Below are 18,976 nucleotides of genomic sequence, written 5' to 3'. Positions count from 1 at the left end.
TCTATAGTTGCGTTCATTTTATGACTTTTAAGGAATAGCAATATGATTTTTGGCATGACTATTTAAATCTTCTGGTATTGGTACTTATTTTGGCCAGGAGTCGATGCGTATCCTTCGATCTCTCTGTAATTAACCGATGAAAACGATTACCATGAAGCTCAGCATAAACCTATTCTCATCCTGTTTTTGTAACCCATGATTAGGTCCTTGGTTTGAATGTCTGCCGTTTATACGTCATCAACAAAGAAGTACCGTCATCCATCTTCATAAATATTGGCAAAAGAATATGTACTCTCCAGACCAATCTGATGCACCTTGCGCATTGACATGCGTGGCCTCAACTCGGAACTACGGTCTCTCAACCTCTGAAATGTCGTCAAATGAGAAACAGACGGTTACCAAAGGACATCAGGTCATATCCAACTATATCAAAGAGGCTTGTTGGTAAGTTGTTGACTCCTGATACATACCTTTGCGTTTTGATAGAACCACAGAAGCTAAAGATTTGATTAACAGGTCAGCGGATGGAACCAGCATAATTACAAATTCCGCTGATAACAGCATTAGAACCTTTGTCCTGTATGTGCATTTCTTTTCTTAGATGGTCCACGCGGAGCTGTAACCATAGTGCTAAATATATACAGACCAGCAGATCTACTCGAGGATAGGAAGGCACCGCATGAACTGGAACCATATCATACAATTCCATCCTCAGAGCCCGTCTACGCCACAGCTATATACCCTTTCTACACATTACAAGACCCATCATCAGCTCTTCTACTCTCTTCTGTGAGAGACCACCCGATCCGATTGAATTCAGCATTTCACCCAGGATTCTTGGCTTCATATAGTCTTATATCTCCCACAACAGAGGTCTTCATTGCACCCCATTCTATTCTCTACCCACACAGCCTTAACGGGACTCATTTCTTGACTGGATCAGACAGCTTAATATGTCTTTTCGACGTGTCTCGTTCCGGAAAAGACGGTCCCGTGTCGAGACTTCTAACTATCCCGAGCAAACGGAAGAAGATCGTTGGTGGCGGTGTTGGCATGAAGGGGATTGTTTCAACAATGGCGATAAGTCCAGCTGGCGACGGAATTCTGGCAGCTGGGACTTTCACTAGGTATATTGGCTTATACGCATCTAACGGGAGCGGCGATACCATTGCTACGTTTAGTATTGCAGGCACGAATGCAGATGCTCGCATTGGTGGTAGGGGTATTACGCAGGTGCTTTGGAGCCCATGCGGTCGATATCTATTCGTTGTCGAGCGGAAAAGTAGTGGGATCCTTGTGTACGATATTCGAGTGACTGGCCAGTTGGTTGGGTGGCTAGAAGGGAGAGTTGGGATAACAAATCAGAGACTTAAAGCAGATATTGTCCCAGGAGGTGATAGTAACTCCACAGGAATTTGGGCCGGTGGGACTGATGGAGTTGTAAGGGTGTGGATTGATCCCTCAAACGTAGGTGGAGAAGGGAGGCTACCGGAATGGGAAATAAAAGTTCACGATGGTAAGTTTCCAGAAGATGGATTCTTAGGCCGGGTGATGATGGTAAGACTGATGAAATGGACTAGATCCTGTCACTAGTGCCGTGTTTCATCCTATGGGTGGTGTTCTCGCAACCTGTTCGGGGCAAAAGAAGTATCAAACGCTGGATGAAGTTGAAATTCCGGAACCCAGCACTGATACAGAACATCATCACGACCGACTCATTAAGGACAATATTGACAACCGCCTGAAAATATGGGCGCTATAGTGTGTTGAAGACTAGTCCTACTGATTTGAATTCACCGTTTCGGATCTTAAAGGGGTGAGGAAACACTTCTGTCTCCCCAAAATGGATAACTCCAAGTTCCACCTTTTAGCCCGAGGTTCAACGCCCCATTACTAGCCCACGCGTTACCTGTCCTCGCAAATTCCTCTGAGCTATTTTCTTGTTGCCAGCGACAACTTGATTGTGTCTCCTCACTCACTCACTCACACATTCTCTCTTTTTCTTTTCTTTTCTTTTCTTTTTCTTTTTTTCTTCTTTTTCTTTTTTTTTTTTTTTGGATAAGCAAAAGTAATGCAGCCATATCGACATCCATTTCAGGGATCATACCACTTCTGAGACATTTAAACTTCCTTTTCCACCTTCTGTACTTGAGTTTCATGAGTGGAGATTTCCAAACTCACGTTCTGAAGAGGCAAGGGCCTCAACAACTGGACAATCGCATCGTCGATGGACGTTCTAAGTTTTAACGTTGTCTAAACAAAGGACAAGCGAAGAAGGGAAAACATTAAACAACAGAATATAGAAAACGTGGTGCTGGCTTATCTCATCTAAGACATCTGAATGTTCAGTGGGGGACAGTCAAGATCCTCCAACTTTAGGGTCTGGGCGTTAAAACCAAATCCGGTTTCAACATATCTAGGACAACAACGCTGATTGTAGAAGACGTGGGAATTGAAAGGAACTACGAAGTATTGCACTATGTGCTCACCTCACTTATACGTACATTATATTTTCCCGCAATGATGTCATCATTGTCTCTTCACGATGGATATAATCCAGGTCTTCGGCCGTTGTTGCGGGGATGTGCCAAGATCTTGGCAATGTAAGCCAAGCTTCCAAGCTTCCTGCAGGATGAGCTTAATTGAATCTGCCAATTTTAAACGCGGTAAAGTTAAGATGCAACCGCGCTTCCCCAGTAGCTTAATTTGACGTCTCGTGTAGATTTCATCACCTCACTGCCCAAATCTAACGTCGGAACGTCCCAATATTTTTCTTTTTACTGGTCTCCCAGTTATGATAGTGTCCCAGTCCTCCTTCTGCGGCTCCCCAATTGAACAGCCACAAGATGATGCAGTTAACTCCATGCAAGAACACTCATCTTTTCCTTTCTCTTCTTTAGAACTCAGGACATTAATATCTAGCAAACCTCAGCTAGAAGAAATTAAACATTTTTGATATTCTAAGCTTCCACTGTAGGAAGATTATGCTCCTAAGCATACATTTCTTCTCTCCTCCGGATCTTCATTTTGATTTGTGCAATCAGATATCAACTTGTCTTTGATCATCCTCTCAGAACTTTTTCAGCATCTCATTTACCTTCATTCGGGTCATATATGACTCCTTGGATATCTTGATCTCTTGAAATCTTAATTCCTTGCCCTCAATCCTTGGTGTATCTCCATCCCTCATCTCTTCTCCGATGTGTTGCGTCATCTACCTACCCTCTAAGTGGGAGAACAGTTGCAGTTGTTCTCCTCCCTTGGGTTTGCCTTCGACTAAAGTGAAGCAGATTAAGCTCCTTCTCTTTCTATCTCTGCACCTCCATCGTTAGCTCTCTATGCATCAATGTGGGATGATAGTGTAAGCATCTTGACATCTATCTCATGGCTCCCATCATGTCAATAAGGACCTCCAAATAGTCCCAGATACTGCGCTATACCCTCTCAGCTCGATTTCACGGCAAGTCGTTCCGTGGCGCGAGACCGACATCGAGAGGGGAGTGAGGGCAGAGGGACACAACCTCTTTTGACCTCAGCCAAATGCATGGGCTCATTTGCGCGAGGTTCATCGCCTCGAAAAGAGTCGTCGAAGGGTGGGAATCGGCTAATTTTCGTAACCTGCATATACAAGGTACTATGAATCATTTCTCCGCACATAATCTATTTCAGTGAGTGGAATTGGGGTGTTTTGCCTACCAGGCAAAAAATGCTGGGTTGTTCGGCTCTGGGTCGGTAAACCTGTGCAGTGGATACTCCCGCGTTTGGATTTGTGGTGTTTCTGCGCCATGGCATTCTCGTTTGCAAGGAGCCTGTTCTTGCTGCGAGCAGATATAATACTGGCTCTATTATCCCTTAGACCAACAGGCAAAGGGAGCTCTCAACGACGGAGCTTACCGGTAAATCGGGAGATTCTTCTGTGTCCTTAATCACCTTAAACCTCTATTAAACCCCGTTTACCCCTATTGACGCACAACGGTTTCTGTATTTCGAGATTGATTGACAAATGGATCAATAGCTGCCATTCTGATTCTATTCATGCTCTCCTACACAATGGGTTGCCGCCTAGAGAGAGCTGTCAGCCGGGCTGTCGCTGAATAGGAGTCGACATTGATTTTCTTTTTCTTTTTCTTTTTTTATTTTGATTTTTCTCTGCCACCTCCCTGAATCCCGCCCATATACTTCACACCTCCTGATTTCTACAAAATGGTGGCTGGGTTCCACTTTTGCAGTGAATTACACCCAACCACTCGAATACATGTGAAAATGAAGCCCAGAATGACGAGCACCCTATTTCTCCTCTTGCAAGCCCCGTTCTTTTACCTTTCTCCCTCTCTGCCCTTTTCCCTTTTCTTATTCCTCCTCCAAATCTTTTCTTCTCCTTCTTCTATCTTCTTTACACCATCGATTTCCCACATCCTACCCCCACTTTCCCGCACTTTGACAGAACAACTCCATTCTTAAGCTTTCAATTAGCAGACATCTTCTTTGATAGCCAGAAAGACGACAGACAGCACGAGTCAATTGAACTCAACGCCTTTTTCTGTTCTTGCCGTTGTTTTCAGCTCATCCAGATCGTTTTTCTACTTCAAACCCCGGTCAATCGCTCTACTGCTGTCCTAGCTGGCAAACTTCTCCTATACGGAATCCTCTCCGTTCTCCGTTCTCCGTTGAGTCCTGGTCATATCTTATTCAAAGCCCAAAGCGAAGAGTCTCTACGAGTTCTCTAAGAAACAGCGCAAGACCGGTATTTACCTCTCAGAGCTCAGAAATTGCAGTTACGAGCAATATTAGAGCATAATTCTCTTTTACGAATGTATGTTTGACATTCAGTGACTCCTTTTCTTCGCTGTTTCTCTCTCTTCCCACTCTGGTTAAGTGTTAGATCGTGGCTGAGAGCAAATCTAGCGTTATTTCCCTTAGTCTCAGTGTATCTGGTTGTGCATTAGTAGCCCGATCTCAGTTTGAATTTCGCAAAAACTTGCGTTGTTTCCGACTTCTAATCTATTCGTCCTGCCAACGATCCAAGTATGGAACCACCAAATACATATGTTCCACCGATTCGCGAAGGCGAGCCGACCTTTGCGAGTCTTCTTGATAGCTTGGTTGTTCAGACTCAGCCTCAGTATTCCTTTGTCGATGAAGCAACGTAAGATTATTTTCTTCTTTTACTTGGATTTGGATGTGCAATTAAACTAACAATATGTTTTAGATGGCACTTGAATGCGAATGGTCAGGAGCAGTTTCATTTGGTTGAGACTGCTGATGTCCAGCTTGCGGATTTCAATCTTCAGCCTTTGGAAAACCCGACTTCCATGCTAGTTGAGGATGACATGTCAACCGAAGGTAACGATTTCTTCCTCGATTATCCCCCTAACAACCCTCCCCGTTCCAACTCCTCTGTTTCCCACCCAACCACCCCCTTTTCAAATGCATGGGCTGGGTTTTTCAAACAACAAGACAAACCAGACCCCCAATTTATTTCTTCGTTTTGGCTTCTCTTCCACTTTTTCTGCCAAAATTCCAAACAGTTGCTCATTCGACATTACAGATATCTTCAGTTTAATCGCTTTCACACAGGCAGACGACGGCTGTGCTAGAACTGCTGCTGTTGAGCCATCCAACCCACAGTTCAACAACATGGCCCTCAGCGAATTTGTTGAGCCTACCACTGCACTTGAACATTCCGCTGAGTTCCCTACTGCGACCTTGGAAATTTCTGCTCACTCTGTGGTTGGTAGCACCACTATCACAGCACCTGAGAACATCAGTAGCACAGGCTACCACAAAGAAAACCGCCAGTCCCACGCAGTTAATCCAGTGAACTTGGAATCCTTCGAGCCGAAACTCCCGGTTGAATATACCAATCTCAAGATGCGTCAGGATATAAATATGCACTCGCGCACAGCGACTACCGCAGAGTCTTCAGATATTAGAGTTGGTGATGATTATCCCCATCATCAGTCTTCTTATCCCTCTCCTATTCCGAACGAACCCTACTCGATCAACGCAGGTGCTACTGAGATCACTACCGACCATCTTCAGGAGAAGATGGGAATTGCAACGCCCCCAAACCACATACGCCAGGGCAAATCCGAGACTAAGCTCAAGTTCTCATCTACACGTGAAGCCAACTCGTGGCGCGCGTTTGAAGTCCAAGTTGATCATGACCGTACTATTCCCAAGACTAAGGAGGAGAAACTTGAGATTGTCTCCAATCTGCTGGACGCAATGAAGAGCACAGAGCATGCGGAAGATAACGAAGGAATGATCCGTCCATTCCGCGAGCAGAAGCATAGTCCAATTAGAATGGAGATAGTTTGCTGGAACATCTTGGTTTGTTGATAAATTGTATATTCGTGGAAACAATGCTGATGCATGTCTATAACAGGAAGCGTGTGTTAGCCGCCAGACCAATGGCCCTCTGCTCGCCATTTATGATGGCAAGGCAAAGGCTACCAGCCAAATCTCGACATTCAAGGAGAGAATGGAAAAGATCATGGATTGTCTTTTGGTAAGGCCCTTGCGATAGGAAATAATGATAACAACGGCCTTCTGTCATTCTAACAAGCTTCTCAGACACAAAAAACCATCTGCAAGCACTTGCTAGATGCGCACTACATGTTTACCTTTGTTGACGACCCCGTCTTCTCCAAGAGCGTAAGTATCACATCACCTTGGCTTAATTAACATTTGAAACCACCCTAACAATCACCTAGCGTGTTGTGGCCAATAAAAATCTTAACAAGCGCAAGGGAGAGGTTATGACCGCTGGCAAGAAGGCACTCGGCCATTCCAAATCTAATTCCAAATCAACCCCGACAAAGGGCGATTCGGAGGCTGCTGATGGCCTTCGCACTCCTTTCAGTACTCCGCGTAGAAAGTCTGCCGCAAAAGAGACATCGCCCCCATTGGTCATTAACACCAATGTGCGAAATATGACTCTGAGCAGCCCCCATGTTGCCTCGCAGCTGCTCCAACAACCAACGGGATTTTCCTGTCCTGCACATCCATCCACCCAGGGCAATATGGTTCACTCTATCCATCAGAGCAATGCTCTTATGAATCTCCATAAGCTAGCTAATATGCCCCACGCCACTGGGTTTTACCAGAATACCCCTACGGTCTCCACTGGGCATGTTGGAAATATCCATCGTAGCCATTTTGGTCCGGGAGTTGTCCGCAGCCAGTCAACTAACGCCATGCATGGCCTTGGTCGGAACATCCCTTCTTACTATGAGTATCCTTTTAATCAGGAGCAGATGGAGCCAGATAGCTCCGTTCAATATACTCCCACTGCAGCCCATCTCCAGGAGGCTATGTATCATTCTCCTCCACTTCCATCCCCCCGTCGTGTGATGGTGCCTACTCCTTATCCCTGGTCTTATGATCACACCACAACTCCCTCACCACACAATCATGCATCAAACATTGCCCAAACCGTGGCGTCCTATGGGCATGGCCATAAGCGCTCACAGGATGTAAATGATTGTTCAGATACCCAGCCGTCTCCCCAGAAGAAGGCCCGTTAAATTTGAACCATGCACACAATCCTGTCTGTGTGCCATGGATTTCCTTAGCATTTTCAACCATCCAAGGATCGTAGCTATCCCAGGACAATAGCTGTCCAATGCAACAAGCTCAATCCACAGCTTTTTTCAACTTCATTCCCCCAACGGTTACCCCCCTATGACCTTGCATATGTTATATTTATGCAACTGCTTTTTATTGCACCCTTTTAGCTTTCCTTTTCAGCCCCTTCCTCCTGTTTCTTGCCGTAGATTTCGTTTGTGCTAGAGACTTCCCCCTCTTCTCCCGCATGTTGGAGTTTTACAATCAACCCAACATCGTGCTCTTCTGAACTTCCATTGAAGAGGCCAACCACGGGACCAATCATTTCTTTTTTATACTATCATTGCCCTCGTTTCCGGCACTTTTTAATTATTTTTTGCCTCTGCCAGGATCAAGCTTGAGATACAACATCCACTCTCCCCTTGGACTCCATGGATCGTGCCATATAGGATTAGGACCAACACAACTCAACCTCATGCCTTTGGAAATTGGTTTAGTTTTGTGTTATATATATCGTATGCTCATGCTTGCAGGCTGCAGGCTTAGGGTGTCTGTTTTGACTAACATAGCATATGCTATTCGACTAGCAAATCATCGCTGTTTTCATTGTCCATCTCCGCAAACCTTCTCTTCTCACCCCCCCCCCCCCCCCCTGCTGTTTACTGCCATTTGGCATGTTTTTAAGCATTTTGCTTCCAACATACCTGATCCTCTTATCTTTCCCCTTTTGTTTTACGATTTTGATATGGTGAGATCCTAAATTGTCTATTATATCCACCTTGTGCTACCAGAATGTATCTAGAGACCAGGGAAACTCAAAAAATCAACAAATTTTTGCTATTTTGCCCTCCTCTCTCTCTCTCGAGAGAGAATGTGTGCTAGCTTATGTTATTTTTGATGTGTGCTGCCGACAGTAATCGATTAACCGTAGAGAAAGAGGATTGCGGTTATCAGGAGTGTTCCCTTTTATTAAACATTTAATTAGCTATCTTGGTATTCGCGGAAACCCAGTCAATCTAGTTTGAAGTTGTACAGTGGTCATCAGCAAAAAGTTGTTTGACGTAACGAGTATGAAGTGCGTGCTCTCAAGGTTGTAAGATGCTCTCGAGCCTCTCAAAACAAAAAAGGAATTGTGAATTTTATCTAGAAGAGGACCCCACTATACAATCGCATATTTACTTAGATATCAGAGAAATCCAAAATGTACGCTTATTTACATGGAAAATTTCTATTTCTACACCCTCCCTGTTTAACGCCCCAATGCAATGAACACCAAAAACAACACTATTTCTCGAATGACATGCTATATCCCCCAGATTTATCGTCCTTGACGAACTTGAAATTATCTGTGGATAGACCAAAGGGTTTCAAGATCCCGTTCCCGAGCTAAGGGAAAAGTGTCAGTATATGAAAATAGCCTCCCTAAAGCAGACAAACGAGAAGGAAATAGATATATATAACTTACATCCTTAAGCTTCCCCATCATCTCCCCAACCTCCTTCTCCCTGGCAACGTTAATCAAGTCCGGCAGCTCCCTCAACACTTTCCGCACAAATTTCTCATCCTGTGCGGGCAAATTTCCCATCCCAAGCAAAGCTTTGTAATCCTCCTCAGCGCCTTGCAAATTCGCCCAGCCTCCCAATTCCTTCTTTGCCCTAGCCCGCCTCATGAGCGCTTTGGCCCATATGCGCTTTATATCTTCCTTTCTCACGTCATCTTCCCTTAGTTTCTTCAACTGCGCCTCGTCCGACTCCTCATCCCCATCTCCATCTAGAAGCTCCACCACCTCATCACCCGCATCCTTACCATTGCCCCGCTTCTCTGCCCCAGATGATGTCTCCTTTTGTGTCTGTTCCGAAAGGGCTTTATCCAACCGCTCAATACTGGCTGTAGCAGCATCAACAGCGTCTTTCCAGTCTTCCAGTTTCAGATGGCATGCGGAGATGTTGCTGCGAAGAACGGCGATTTCGTAATCAAGGTAGTTGGGGCAGAACGAGAGAGCTCGGTCGTATGTGGTGATGGCCTCCGAATAGCGAGCAGAAGAGAAGAGTTCGTTTGCGGCGAATTTGTGGGTGTTGGATTGGTTTAAAAGGTCCTAATATAATATTTATATGAGCTTCCTGCAAGTTATAGCTATATTGATAATTGGCTGCCATACAGCTTCTTCTTCAGCGGGGTATCGGGCATCATGGAATATTTCGCCTTCGTCGCTATCGGATAATGAGGGGTCGTTTTGTGTGGCTAATTCTGGTTTATTGCTTTTTGGCATTTTTCACAGTTGTAGAAGAGATATAGGGAAAATAGCTGGGCTGAAAACAAGGTCAAAAGATCTGCTGTTGGGGATGAGATTGAAGGTTCCTTTTGTATGTAAATCACTAAATAAATACTTAACTAGTTAACAGGTTCGTTCTTTTTGTTGACAAATAGTTACCTAATTTATTCGCCCCTAAATAGCTGCTGAACTTATAAACATAGCCACTGCATCACCTACAGATTATCATCAGTCTTTATTACGGATACTAACACAGACATTTGCAGTATATATGAACATAGCTGTTAGTAAAGAATTTTCTACTTGAAAAAAAAAAAAAAAAGAAATCATGGCTTCTGAGCAGAATCGGTGCGTGCATTCCCCCTTGCGGACCCCGTTATAAATAGTTAAATATATTTCTGGCCTAGAGGTGGGTGTCAAGATAAAATCCTGGAAATTTACTTACTTTTCTCTTTGAAGACCGCCACCCGTCCGGGCTTGTCTATTTGACATGGACGGTCTCCTTATCGATTCCGAAGACATCTACACACTGGTGATAAACAAGATTCTGCAAGAATACAACAGGCCAAGTTTGCCCTGGTCCATTAAGGCGCAGTTACAGGGCCGCCCAGCTCCCCAGGTATTCCATTGAGTGAATTCCTTTCTATGTTCCTTTCAAGGGCCAGACATATCCCATAAAAGTAACTTACACACTGATTCCAATTACCCCCAATCTAGTCTGGAAAGATCTTTCATGACTGGGCTCAATTGCCCGTCTCCATGACAGAATTCCACGAGAAACAAGCAGCGCTGCAACAAATCTACTTCCCCACGACAAAGCCTTTACCAGGTGTAGTTGATCTGCTATCAAACCTTGCGAAAATGGCAAACACTTCATCCCCCGTGCACATCGCACTCGCCACATCATCGACGGCCAGAAACTACGAGTTGAAAACGGCCCACTTGTCAGATCTCTTCTCCCTATTCCCCAATTCAAGGCTGATCACAGGTGACAACCCACGCATCGGTGAGGGGAGAGGAAAGCCGCTGCCAGATATATATCTGCTGGCACTCGAAACCATTAACGCAGAGATACGCGCTGCCAATAACGGAGAGCCCGAAATCAAACCAAAAGAATGTCTTGTGTTCGAGGATTCCGTCCCCGGCGTCGAGGCTGGACGGAGAGCGGGGATGCAAGTTGTCTGGGTTCCGCACCCTGGTCTCCTTGAGGAATATAGAGGGAAAGAGGATCTGGTATTAGCTGGCCTAACGGGTGAACATAAGGATGTTGATATGGTGCATGAGGTGATGGAAGGCCTAGAGGGACTTGATACTTGGCGAGGCCGCGGATCTGGACGGACGGGGGAGATCGGTGATGGCTGGGCTCACCTGTTACCAAGTCTCGAAGCATTCCCGTATGACCGGTTTGCTATCAAAATACAAGAGGCGAGCGTGTCCAACTAGTTAATTAGTCAATGGAAAATTATATAATGTGATTAGATGAGATATAGGTTAATTAGTTATCCTCGGTTTCTGTGATAGGGTGTCCTTCGGATGAAAGGCTAGCTAGACAACCTCTATATACACTAATCACGTGCGGTAGGGCGGCTGGGGCAACATGTTGCCCAACAGATAGACTTGTATATATATGTATATATATATATATATATACATATTAATGCCTGACGGATAACTACGTATTACTGCACCCAGAGACTTCTCCCTGGAGTTGCCCTTACTTCTTTGCCTTTTCAACTGCACATTAGTGGTTATTGCAACCTTCAATCTCAGAGAATCGAATTTCGATCTATCGAAGGCATTTCCGAACTTGAAATCTCATTCGAGATGCGCACTACATACGTTATTATGTCAGCCTACAACACAACTTTTAAGATGAAAGTAAGGCAGTAAGGGAGTCGTTAAATATATTCTTTCTTCTTACCTTTCTGAATTGCCATCATCTGCATACAAACCTGCAAAAGCCCGTGAAACACGCCCAGCGAGAACCGTTCCGCGAAAGTCCGTATCGACATGCTTCGCAGAATAATAAAACTGCTGAAGAGCACAAATTCGCTAAATCGACATTTAGGATATGGTGTCCCCGTGATTGAACGGTGTGTTATCAACTGGCTGCATCTAGCTAAGAATGTATCTGCATGGTTGGTGAAAGGGGGTTATATTTCATATTCTGGGTTAGTGGGACCCCTCGCAAAATTCCGTAGTGATGGTACGTACGCATTGCTTGAGACACCAGGTATGCGTGCTGACAGAGTGCGCAATGGTGGTAAGCGAGAAATTTGGTATATCAGAAACCCACCCTAGCTCGCCGTGCGTATCCATAATAGAGATCACGGGGTTTAATATATCCCTGAATCAACAGTGGGGGGAGGAGAATTGTTAAAATCCATGAGATCAAGCCATCTCTCCTCATCAGGAACTGCCCGTATTGCACTGCTGCTAAGAGTTTCCACCTCGTCTAGCTGGGCTGTCGATATGCACGATGCAATATCATAAATAGCCCGTAAGAATGCCGCTTATCACAAACATGAAACAGAGAAGATGTTTTGAGGACCAATAATCAATCCATGTCTTCCATGATTTGCGATTGCTTTCTTTCCCTCCATGAGATTCCAGCCCGATTTTCAGCAACGGGAATTCTCCCTTCCAAGGGCCATGTCTGCAGCCTTCGCACCTCCAGCAAAGCTCCCAGCGCAAAAAAAAAAAAAAAAAAAAAAAAAAAAAAAAAGAGGAGCCTGACATTGGAATTTCCATAGAGATCTGGACAATGAAGAGCCCGGTGTCTGTGGTTTGGAATGATATTTTCAAGATACTCGTTCGTATGGCGCCTAAGCGATAGGGATTTGTCGTGGTCAGAAAACTGGAAGCCCCAATTGAGCCAATGGCAAGTATCAACAGGGAGGGGGCTGTCTTGATATTAAAGGTGAGGACATAGAATATATGGATGAGAGGATTGAAATAATAGAAAATTTGATCGAGATATTGTGCTAGCAAGTGGAGGGATATAATACCATTAGTTTTGTGATTCTCAAACCCAAGATGCAGATCCGCGAAAAGTATCGACAGGGTTTCCCCCAGTCTCACAGTTGAAATGGGTGGCCGAATGAGATTTGAAGGGCTCTGTAAAATGGATTTATGGCTATCAGACGGATGACCTATGACCTGTGATTCCTGGAAAGTCCACTTGCCGTCATTTCTGGTCTCCTCCCAATCCTCTTCATTTTCCTGTGGGACATCAAAAGAGCGCAATGGGCCATAAACACTTGGACAAATGTCCAAAATCTCGAAGCATCTCGGAGTATCTGGTCGCCATGGCGGTTGAGGCTTGCTATTCACTGTCTCAAATAAATTTGGGTCAACTGGAACAGAGTACTGATTAAGGTCCTCGCAGGGTTCAACAGATTCCCCCGGCATTTGGTGGTTGTATTGTTGGGGGGGGTAATTTCCTTCGACGTAACATGGATTTGCCAATTGAGGTATGCTCGATATGGCCATCTCAGGGACGGAAGATTCGCGCGGACTTTCAGCTGTTCCCTCAGTTCCAGGTTTTAATGGGAGTGTAAAATTACAGTTTATTTGAGGGACATATGGCATGCAATCAAAACCACTTCCTGTCGAGCTGGGTATAGCAGTTGTTTGAGTTCCAACGCAGGATAAGACGTCATGCTCTTCTTCGGGATGAGGAATACGTTGCGCCGAGAGGGCATTTTTCCATTCGTCACTGTAGCTTACAGTGGATAGTCGACGTTTCTGCCTTGACAATAAGGAGTCACTAGCAGCAGTCGACTCCTCGCTAGGCATTTGGGCTTTGATCCAATCTTCCTCATGTAGAGTTTTCTCATGCCGTACCACAAGGTCCCTGCCAACAGGTCAGAGAGTTCACGAAAACGGCGCTTTAAAATTAGAAATTAAATATAGCTTACTTTCGGCCATATGATCGTTCGCAAAAGCGGCAATTGTATGGCTTCACCTTAGTATCTATAAGAATCAGATGGGAGAGTAGGTTAATGATATCGAACCACGAACACCTGAGCACAACGGCTGAGAGTTGTGGAAATTCACGACTAGATGAAAAGTTAGTATACATACGGGACCTTTCATGTCTTAAGCAATGTTCCGTCCGTTTAAATCTCCTCATGCAAATTGAACAAACGTGAATTCGCTCCTCACTATCATCCATCTCCCTCTTTTGCCAAAGCCGGCCCATTGGAAAAGGAATCTAGATATATCAATCGACAGAGGTTGACACGTCAGCCAGTCACGAGAAGTTCTTCCAGTAAACGCTAAAATATAGTTGTAAGCAGGAATCTCCTTATTTTATGACAATATCATAAGTCCAATTCTCCAAAAGCCCAGGTATCAAGACACTAGAAGCAATTGATGTGGAGGTCAGAGGTTACCACCAGAATCCGCTGTTCCGAGTGCGGGGAAATTAGCTTTTTGACAGTGTTCATGGAGGGAAGCCGAGCCGATGATTTAATTTGGCTTTTCAACGGCCTCGGCTCCAACCCGCATAGATAATCAATTGGGTTGCTTTTAAAACCAGACTTTCCAAATTTAATCGAGCAATCGCCAGTGTCACTGGACGGTTGAATATCCGCTTTGAAAAACAGGATGTTTGTCTGCCTTTGCTCAACAAGGCTCCGGTAAAGGGAAACCCATTACCACATGGGGACATCAAGATGCCTATGCGCAGTTCCGAATAATAATGCTGCACATGATGATGATGCATAAAATCGCACTCATATGACTGCCGTAAGAGAAAAGGGTGATCAATTTGCAAAACTGCGAGTGCTTCTTTCACAATTACGCCACAAACACGTAATAAAGATAAATAGAGTGATGCCTGCAATACAACCGTGTGTTCGATCATCATCGGACTGCTGGCGGTTTCTCAGATGCCTGAAGCATCGAATAATGCATCCAATGTTGATAGGGCAATTAAGTCATCTTTGTCAATTCCTGAGAACAATAGGGGTGTCATAGGGATTCGTGATAATCGTCACGGCCAATTGGGGTACAACCGTCGCTAATCAAACTTGCCAACAGCCATTCAACTCTCGTAGAAGAAACAAGCACACGTGGAAAGGGGAGTGCCCTTAATACCTCTAATCTATGGTACAAACATACAGAGTAAACATTTTGTCCCAACACGCATTTTGCATGGAATATAATTCATTCAGCTTGCTTTCTGCCATCCACTCCCCGCATGAATGCGACGAATAAAGTCATAGGCAGCATTGAGCGCCTGGATTCTTATGTTTTCATCAATCATAAAAGACATAACTTAAAAACAATGAGGAATTAATCTTAAAGATTCGCAAGTATGTCATATGCACGCAAGCATTCCATGGGAAGTAATGAGAGGGAAGAACAACTTACGATCTAACCAGCCATGGATCTGTCCTTCAAACACCATGCTTTGAATCTCATACCTTCCAGTGGAATCAGCCATGTCAATCTCCTTGGAGTTCAGTAATTCAGCTTCTTTCTGCAGATGCTCTACAAAATTCGTCACTTCGTGAAGAAGAATATCTGCGCCAGCAACGATGAAGAGCATTTTCCGCGGCAGAGTGCGTATGTCCGCTATGATGGGGTTTAATAGGGGATCTTCGAGTTTGCGAGACTGTGCCGAGTCGGCGTATACATCAAAAAGAGGGAGCAGGAAGGACAGGGGGTCGTACGGTGGGAATCCCGGCGGTTTCGGTTTTTTCCCATGGAGGGATGCGGAGGTCAACCTGGCAAAATACGACAAGAAATGATGAAGGGTCAGATTTCTTAACCAGACACATGTACAGTATGCACCAACATTTATGTGCTGAGGATTGACAGAGCGTATTGAAGAATTGGTCCTTCCAGAATCCTGATGATGGAAGAAGAAAAATTAAGGCACAAACAGGATTATCAAACATAAGTGCTCCTTGAACTGGATACTCAGTATCTGAAAGACTTTGAGAAATGCCCAAAGCCAGGTTTGCGCCAGAGGAACATCCACTCAGCGTTAACAGCTTTGGATTGGCTCCCCAGAGTCGTTCTGCGTTCTCCACAATATAAGCTGCCGCGTCTTGGACGTTCTCGTGGGCAGCTGGAAACGGATATCGGGGTGCCAGTCTGTATGACACGGATATGACAACGGCACCGGTCTCCTGAACCATCCGTAAACAAAAGGCATTGTCCATCTCCGGAATGCCGCCTATGAATCCACCCCCATGGACATGGATATGGAGGGGCCGTAAAGAATTAGAGGTGAATTCGGGTGTGAAAACGAGAGCACGCCCGGAGTGGTTCGGACTTCGACGCAGGGGGACCACAGAATAGGAACGAGAGAAGATCCACGGCAGACATTTTAAAGAATAAGCGAGTACGTTGATTGGAACAAGAGTGAGTAGGCGCCATCGATACTTAAATGGGATACCCGGACAGAAGCAGGCATCATAGAGCGGCTGGATACATTGAAGAATTGCAGCCATGGTCGGGTCGGTCAGCTTATTGGGCTCAACCGTCCTCGCAAGAATATGAACCGCACGTCCAGAAGCGCCGACCTACTAGAGAGCTCTGCAAAAAAAGACTGTAGTATGCAAAACGAATCAATGCAAATCCATGCGTGGTGTTGAATGAGACCAACAGGTCGTGCTAAATAACAGAGGCGGTTTCGGATCTGAGTGCCCGCTGTGGAAAATATGCAGTCAGCCTGTGGCACCCATCGTCATCACCTTGGGGTTCTTATTTAATTAACTAAGGCCCTGCTCTATTCCAGGTGCATGCCGCATCACGGGTCTTATTCTCACATCCATACATTTCCATGTTCATGCTCTACCCACAAAGGCTCTCAATAGCTTCGACCAACACCGCACCGGGAGCTATCATGTCATGACCATGATTCCCTGTCTGTGAGATCTTTGTCTGCCCCAAAAAGACAAGTCTCCGCAACTCGTCGTCGCAGTGTCGAGGGTAGGACAAAAGCAGTAGAGCAGTAACCAGTTAACTAGTCATTTGCAACCACAATCTAGTTTTGAATCCAAGGCGCAAATGTTGATAAGGGGAATTCAGGACGATAGAAAATATACCGTGAAGAATTCCGAACCAGCAATCATTCTCTACCGTGCAATCCCTTCGAAAAGAAGGATTTTGTGCAAAATGATCGGTGTCTCGGTATGTTCAGCCACGATAGATTCGATATCGGCAGTTGTGAAGCTCCGAGTTTCCGCGCCAAACCTCCGACATCTCAAAAACGACCATCACCAACTTCCCAAGTAAATTGCGGCCGGAACAAAGAGGCGCAAACGCTCAAGACTTTGAAGGTTGGGATTCGTGAGTGGACTTCTCTACTAAAACCTATGTTTCCACTGACGAGATCCAACTACGTAGTTGGTTACTCGTAACTATTAGTTATTCCCTGCTGGGCCGGTCGGAGACAGTTTACGCCACTCACCGATAGGGAAGCCAAGGGCAAAACATGGACGTCAAATGACACCAAAACATCTGTGGTCTTTGGACGGACGCCTTTTAAGGCTTCTACATCACATAAAGGTCCCACCAGGGCTTCCGGCCTGCCATGCGAAGAAAAAATGTATAAATCGATTCGACTCCGCCCTCATATGCAGGAAGAGAGTCAAATTTTTTAATCTTTGCTTTGTGGCCACTTTCACAAGTAACAGAGGAACTACTTCTTGTTGTATCAACAAGTCAAAACCCAATTATTTTCAATATTTCATCCTACAGTAGCTAATGCTGGGGGAGTCGTTCATACCTCGGCGGACATCCTCAAATTTCATACCTTGGGGCACGCAAGATCCCCCTATATACTAAGTGGTTGAAAGAGGCCCGCTCGCAACTGGGGGATTCAGGGCTCTAGGATGTCTCAACAACCAAGGCCCCTAGGGCATGGTGCATCATCGGTAAGATATGACAGCTGTTTCTCCCAGACCTCAATTTCTGGTGGCATGTCAGATTGATTATTAGTTGATGATTCGTGACTTATAGCCCACGGCCCTGCCTTCTGGACCACCATACCCCCCTGCCGCTGCTGCTATTGGAGGTCGTCCCTCTATCTCGGTAGACGTCCCCATAACTTCAATATTCTTAGTGATATTTATGGCGGGTGCAGTCTCCCACATGATGCTATTCAAACGAAACACGGCACGAGGTCATAAATTCATACCTTCGGCGGTAACTTTCGGCTTCTGCATGGCTCGAATTGCAGCGTGTGTTCTCCGAATCGTATGGGCGAACCGCCTCTCCAATGCCCGAATTGCAATTGCAGCCCAGGTCTTCGTTGCCGCTGGCGTTCTACTTCTGTTTATCCTCAACACCCTGTATGCGCAGCGCATACTGCGATCCACGCATCCACGTATAGGATGGTCACGGCCATTGTCCTACTTTTTCAAGGCGCTTTATATCATCGTCATCTTAACCATCGCCATGGTCATCACTGCTACAGTCCAAAGTTTCTATACCCTGGATCCGGACATTCGGTTAATCGACCGCAATCTCCAATGGTATGGTTTATCGTATTTTACAGCATTCTCCTTCCTCCCAATTCCCATGCTGGTGTTCGTCTTGCTTTTCCGCCGCCTCCAGCTTGCTCAGAACTTCGGCCATGGAAGCCTCAGGGCAAAATTTCTCATCGTTGGCACCGCGTCAGTGCTGCTTTGTCTGGGAGCGTCCTTCCGTGCAGGAGTCGCGTTCATGCCTCCGCGTCCGGCCAACGATCCAGCGTGGTATCACCATAAAGCATGCTTTTACATATTTAATTTTGGCCTTGAGGTCATCGTGGTGTTTCTCTATCTATTTGGACGAGTGGATTTGAGATTACATGTACCAAATGGCAGCTCCAAGGTGAGAAGCTACCTGGATAGTGACCCGAAGGATGAAGGTTTCGTTACAAAGGAAACCAATGCTGGAGCGGCGGCAGCCGTGACCTCGTTCTGAGGCATAGATGGGAAGAATATCGATGATATACATACAGTTAATTTTGATTGGTTGCTCCTTTTACATCTAATTCTGAATGTGGAGCGGCATTTGTTAAATTTTGCTATATTTTTGAGACAACCCCGTATCAAATTTCCTGACATCATCTACGAATTACTGACAATGTATCAAAACTTGCGATTCACAACATGTTTCATTCACGGTGAT

General features: G+C 45.3%; 9 protein-coding genes across 9 annotated transcripts; 5 read left to right on the top strand and 4 right to left on the bottom strand.

Moving 5' to 3' along the window:
* Positions 1–370: 370 nt before the first annotated feature.
* On the top strand, positions 371–1,762 carry PAAG_05138 (hypothetical protein; the record flags this gene model as incomplete). Its single annotated transcript, XM_015845483.1, has 4 exons — positions 371–444; positions 517–579; positions 645–1,516; positions 1,581–1,762. 4 exons carry the CDS (start codon positions 371–373, stop codon positions 1,760–1,762), a joined length of 1,191 nt encoding a protein of 396 aa, XP_015699709.1.
* A 1,682-nt stretch (positions 1,763–3,444) lies between these two features.
* PAAG_05137 (hypothetical protein) lies at positions 3,445–3,792 on the bottom strand (the record flags this gene model as incomplete). The annotated part of the gene is made up of 2 exons (XM_015845482.1): positions 3,445–3,618; positions 3,697–3,792. 2 exons carry the CDS (start codon positions 3,790–3,792, stop codon positions 3,445–3,447), a joined length of 270 nt encoding a protein of 89 aa, XP_015699708.1.
* A 1,235-nt stretch (positions 3,793–5,027) lies between these two features.
* Positions 5,028–7,529, top strand: PAAG_05136 (hypothetical protein; the record flags this gene model as incomplete). Its single annotated transcript, XM_015845481.1, has 6 exons — positions 5,028–5,146; positions 5,210–5,343; positions 5,549–6,333; positions 6,389–6,511; positions 6,577–6,657; positions 6,717–7,529. The coding sequence occupies 6 exons, from the start codon at positions 5,028–5,030 to the stop codon at positions 7,527–7,529; spliced, it is 2,055 nt and encodes a 684-aa protein (XP_015699707.1).
* Positions 7,530–8,853: 1,324 nt separating this feature from the next.
* On the bottom strand, positions 8,854–9,838 carry PAAG_05135 (hypothetical protein; the record flags this gene model as incomplete). The annotated part of the gene is made up of 3 exons (XM_002792953.2): positions 8,854–8,955; positions 9,035–9,664; positions 9,728–9,838. 3 exons carry the CDS (start codon positions 9,836–9,838, stop codon positions 8,854–8,856), a joined length of 843 nt encoding a protein of 280 aa, XP_002792999.1.
* A 493-nt stretch (positions 9,839–10,331) lies between these two features.
* Positions 10,332–11,284, top strand: PAAG_05134 (HAD superfamily hydrolase; the record flags this gene model as incomplete). The annotated part of the gene is made up of 2 exons (XM_002792952.2): positions 10,332–10,460; positions 10,559–11,284. The coding sequence occupies 2 exons, from the start codon at positions 10,332–10,334 to the stop codon at positions 11,282–11,284; spliced, it is 855 nt and encodes a 284-aa protein (XP_002792998.2).
* Positions 11,285–11,607: 323 nt separating this feature from the next.
* PAAG_11991 (hypothetical protein) lies at positions 11,608–14,045 on the bottom strand (the record flags this gene model as incomplete). The annotated part of the gene is made up of 4 exons (XM_015847545.1): positions 11,608–11,672; positions 11,763–11,893; positions 12,579–13,697; positions 13,762–14,045. 4 exons carry the CDS (start codon positions 14,043–14,045, stop codon positions 11,608–11,610), a joined length of 1,599 nt encoding a protein of 532 aa, XP_015702848.1.
* A 972-nt stretch (positions 14,046–15,017) lies between these two features.
* On the bottom strand, positions 15,018–16,308 carry PAAG_05133 (hypothetical protein; the record flags this gene model as incomplete). The annotated part of the gene is made up of 3 exons (XM_015845480.1): positions 15,018–15,124; positions 15,221–15,701; positions 15,736–16,308. 3 exons carry the CDS (start codon positions 16,306–16,308, stop codon positions 15,018–15,020), a joined length of 1,161 nt encoding a protein of 386 aa, XP_015699706.1.
* A 684-nt stretch (positions 16,309–16,992) lies between these two features.
* PAAG_11990 (hypothetical protein) lies at positions 16,993–17,463 on the top strand (the record flags this gene model as incomplete). Its single annotated transcript, XM_015847544.1, has 2 exons — positions 16,993–17,149; positions 17,228–17,463. The coding sequence occupies 2 exons, from the start codon at positions 16,993–16,995 to the stop codon at positions 17,461–17,463; spliced, it is 393 nt and encodes a 130-aa protein (XP_015702847.1).
* Positions 17,464–17,694: 231 nt separating this feature from the next.
* PAAG_11989 (hypothetical protein) lies at positions 17,695–18,769 on the top strand (the record flags this gene model as incomplete). Its single annotated transcript, XM_015847543.1, has 2 exons — positions 17,695–17,736; positions 17,822–18,769. The coding sequence occupies 2 exons, from the start codon at positions 17,695–17,697 to the stop codon at positions 18,767–18,769; spliced, it is 990 nt and encodes a 329-aa protein (XP_015702846.1).
* Positions 18,770–18,976: the final 207 nt, after the last annotated feature.

The sequence above is a fragment of the Paracoccidioides lutzii genome (assembly GCF_000150705.2).
Source record: "Paracoccidioides lutzii Pb01 unplaced genomic scaffold supercont2.13, whole genome shotgun sequence".
NCBI classification, from domain to species: Eukaryota; Fungi; Ascomycota; class Eurotiomycetes; order Onygenales; family Ajellomycetaceae; genus Paracoccidioides; species Paracoccidioides lutzii.
Note: the sequence above shows the minus strand (reverse complement) of the source record. Positions and strands in the feature narration are given on the sequence as shown.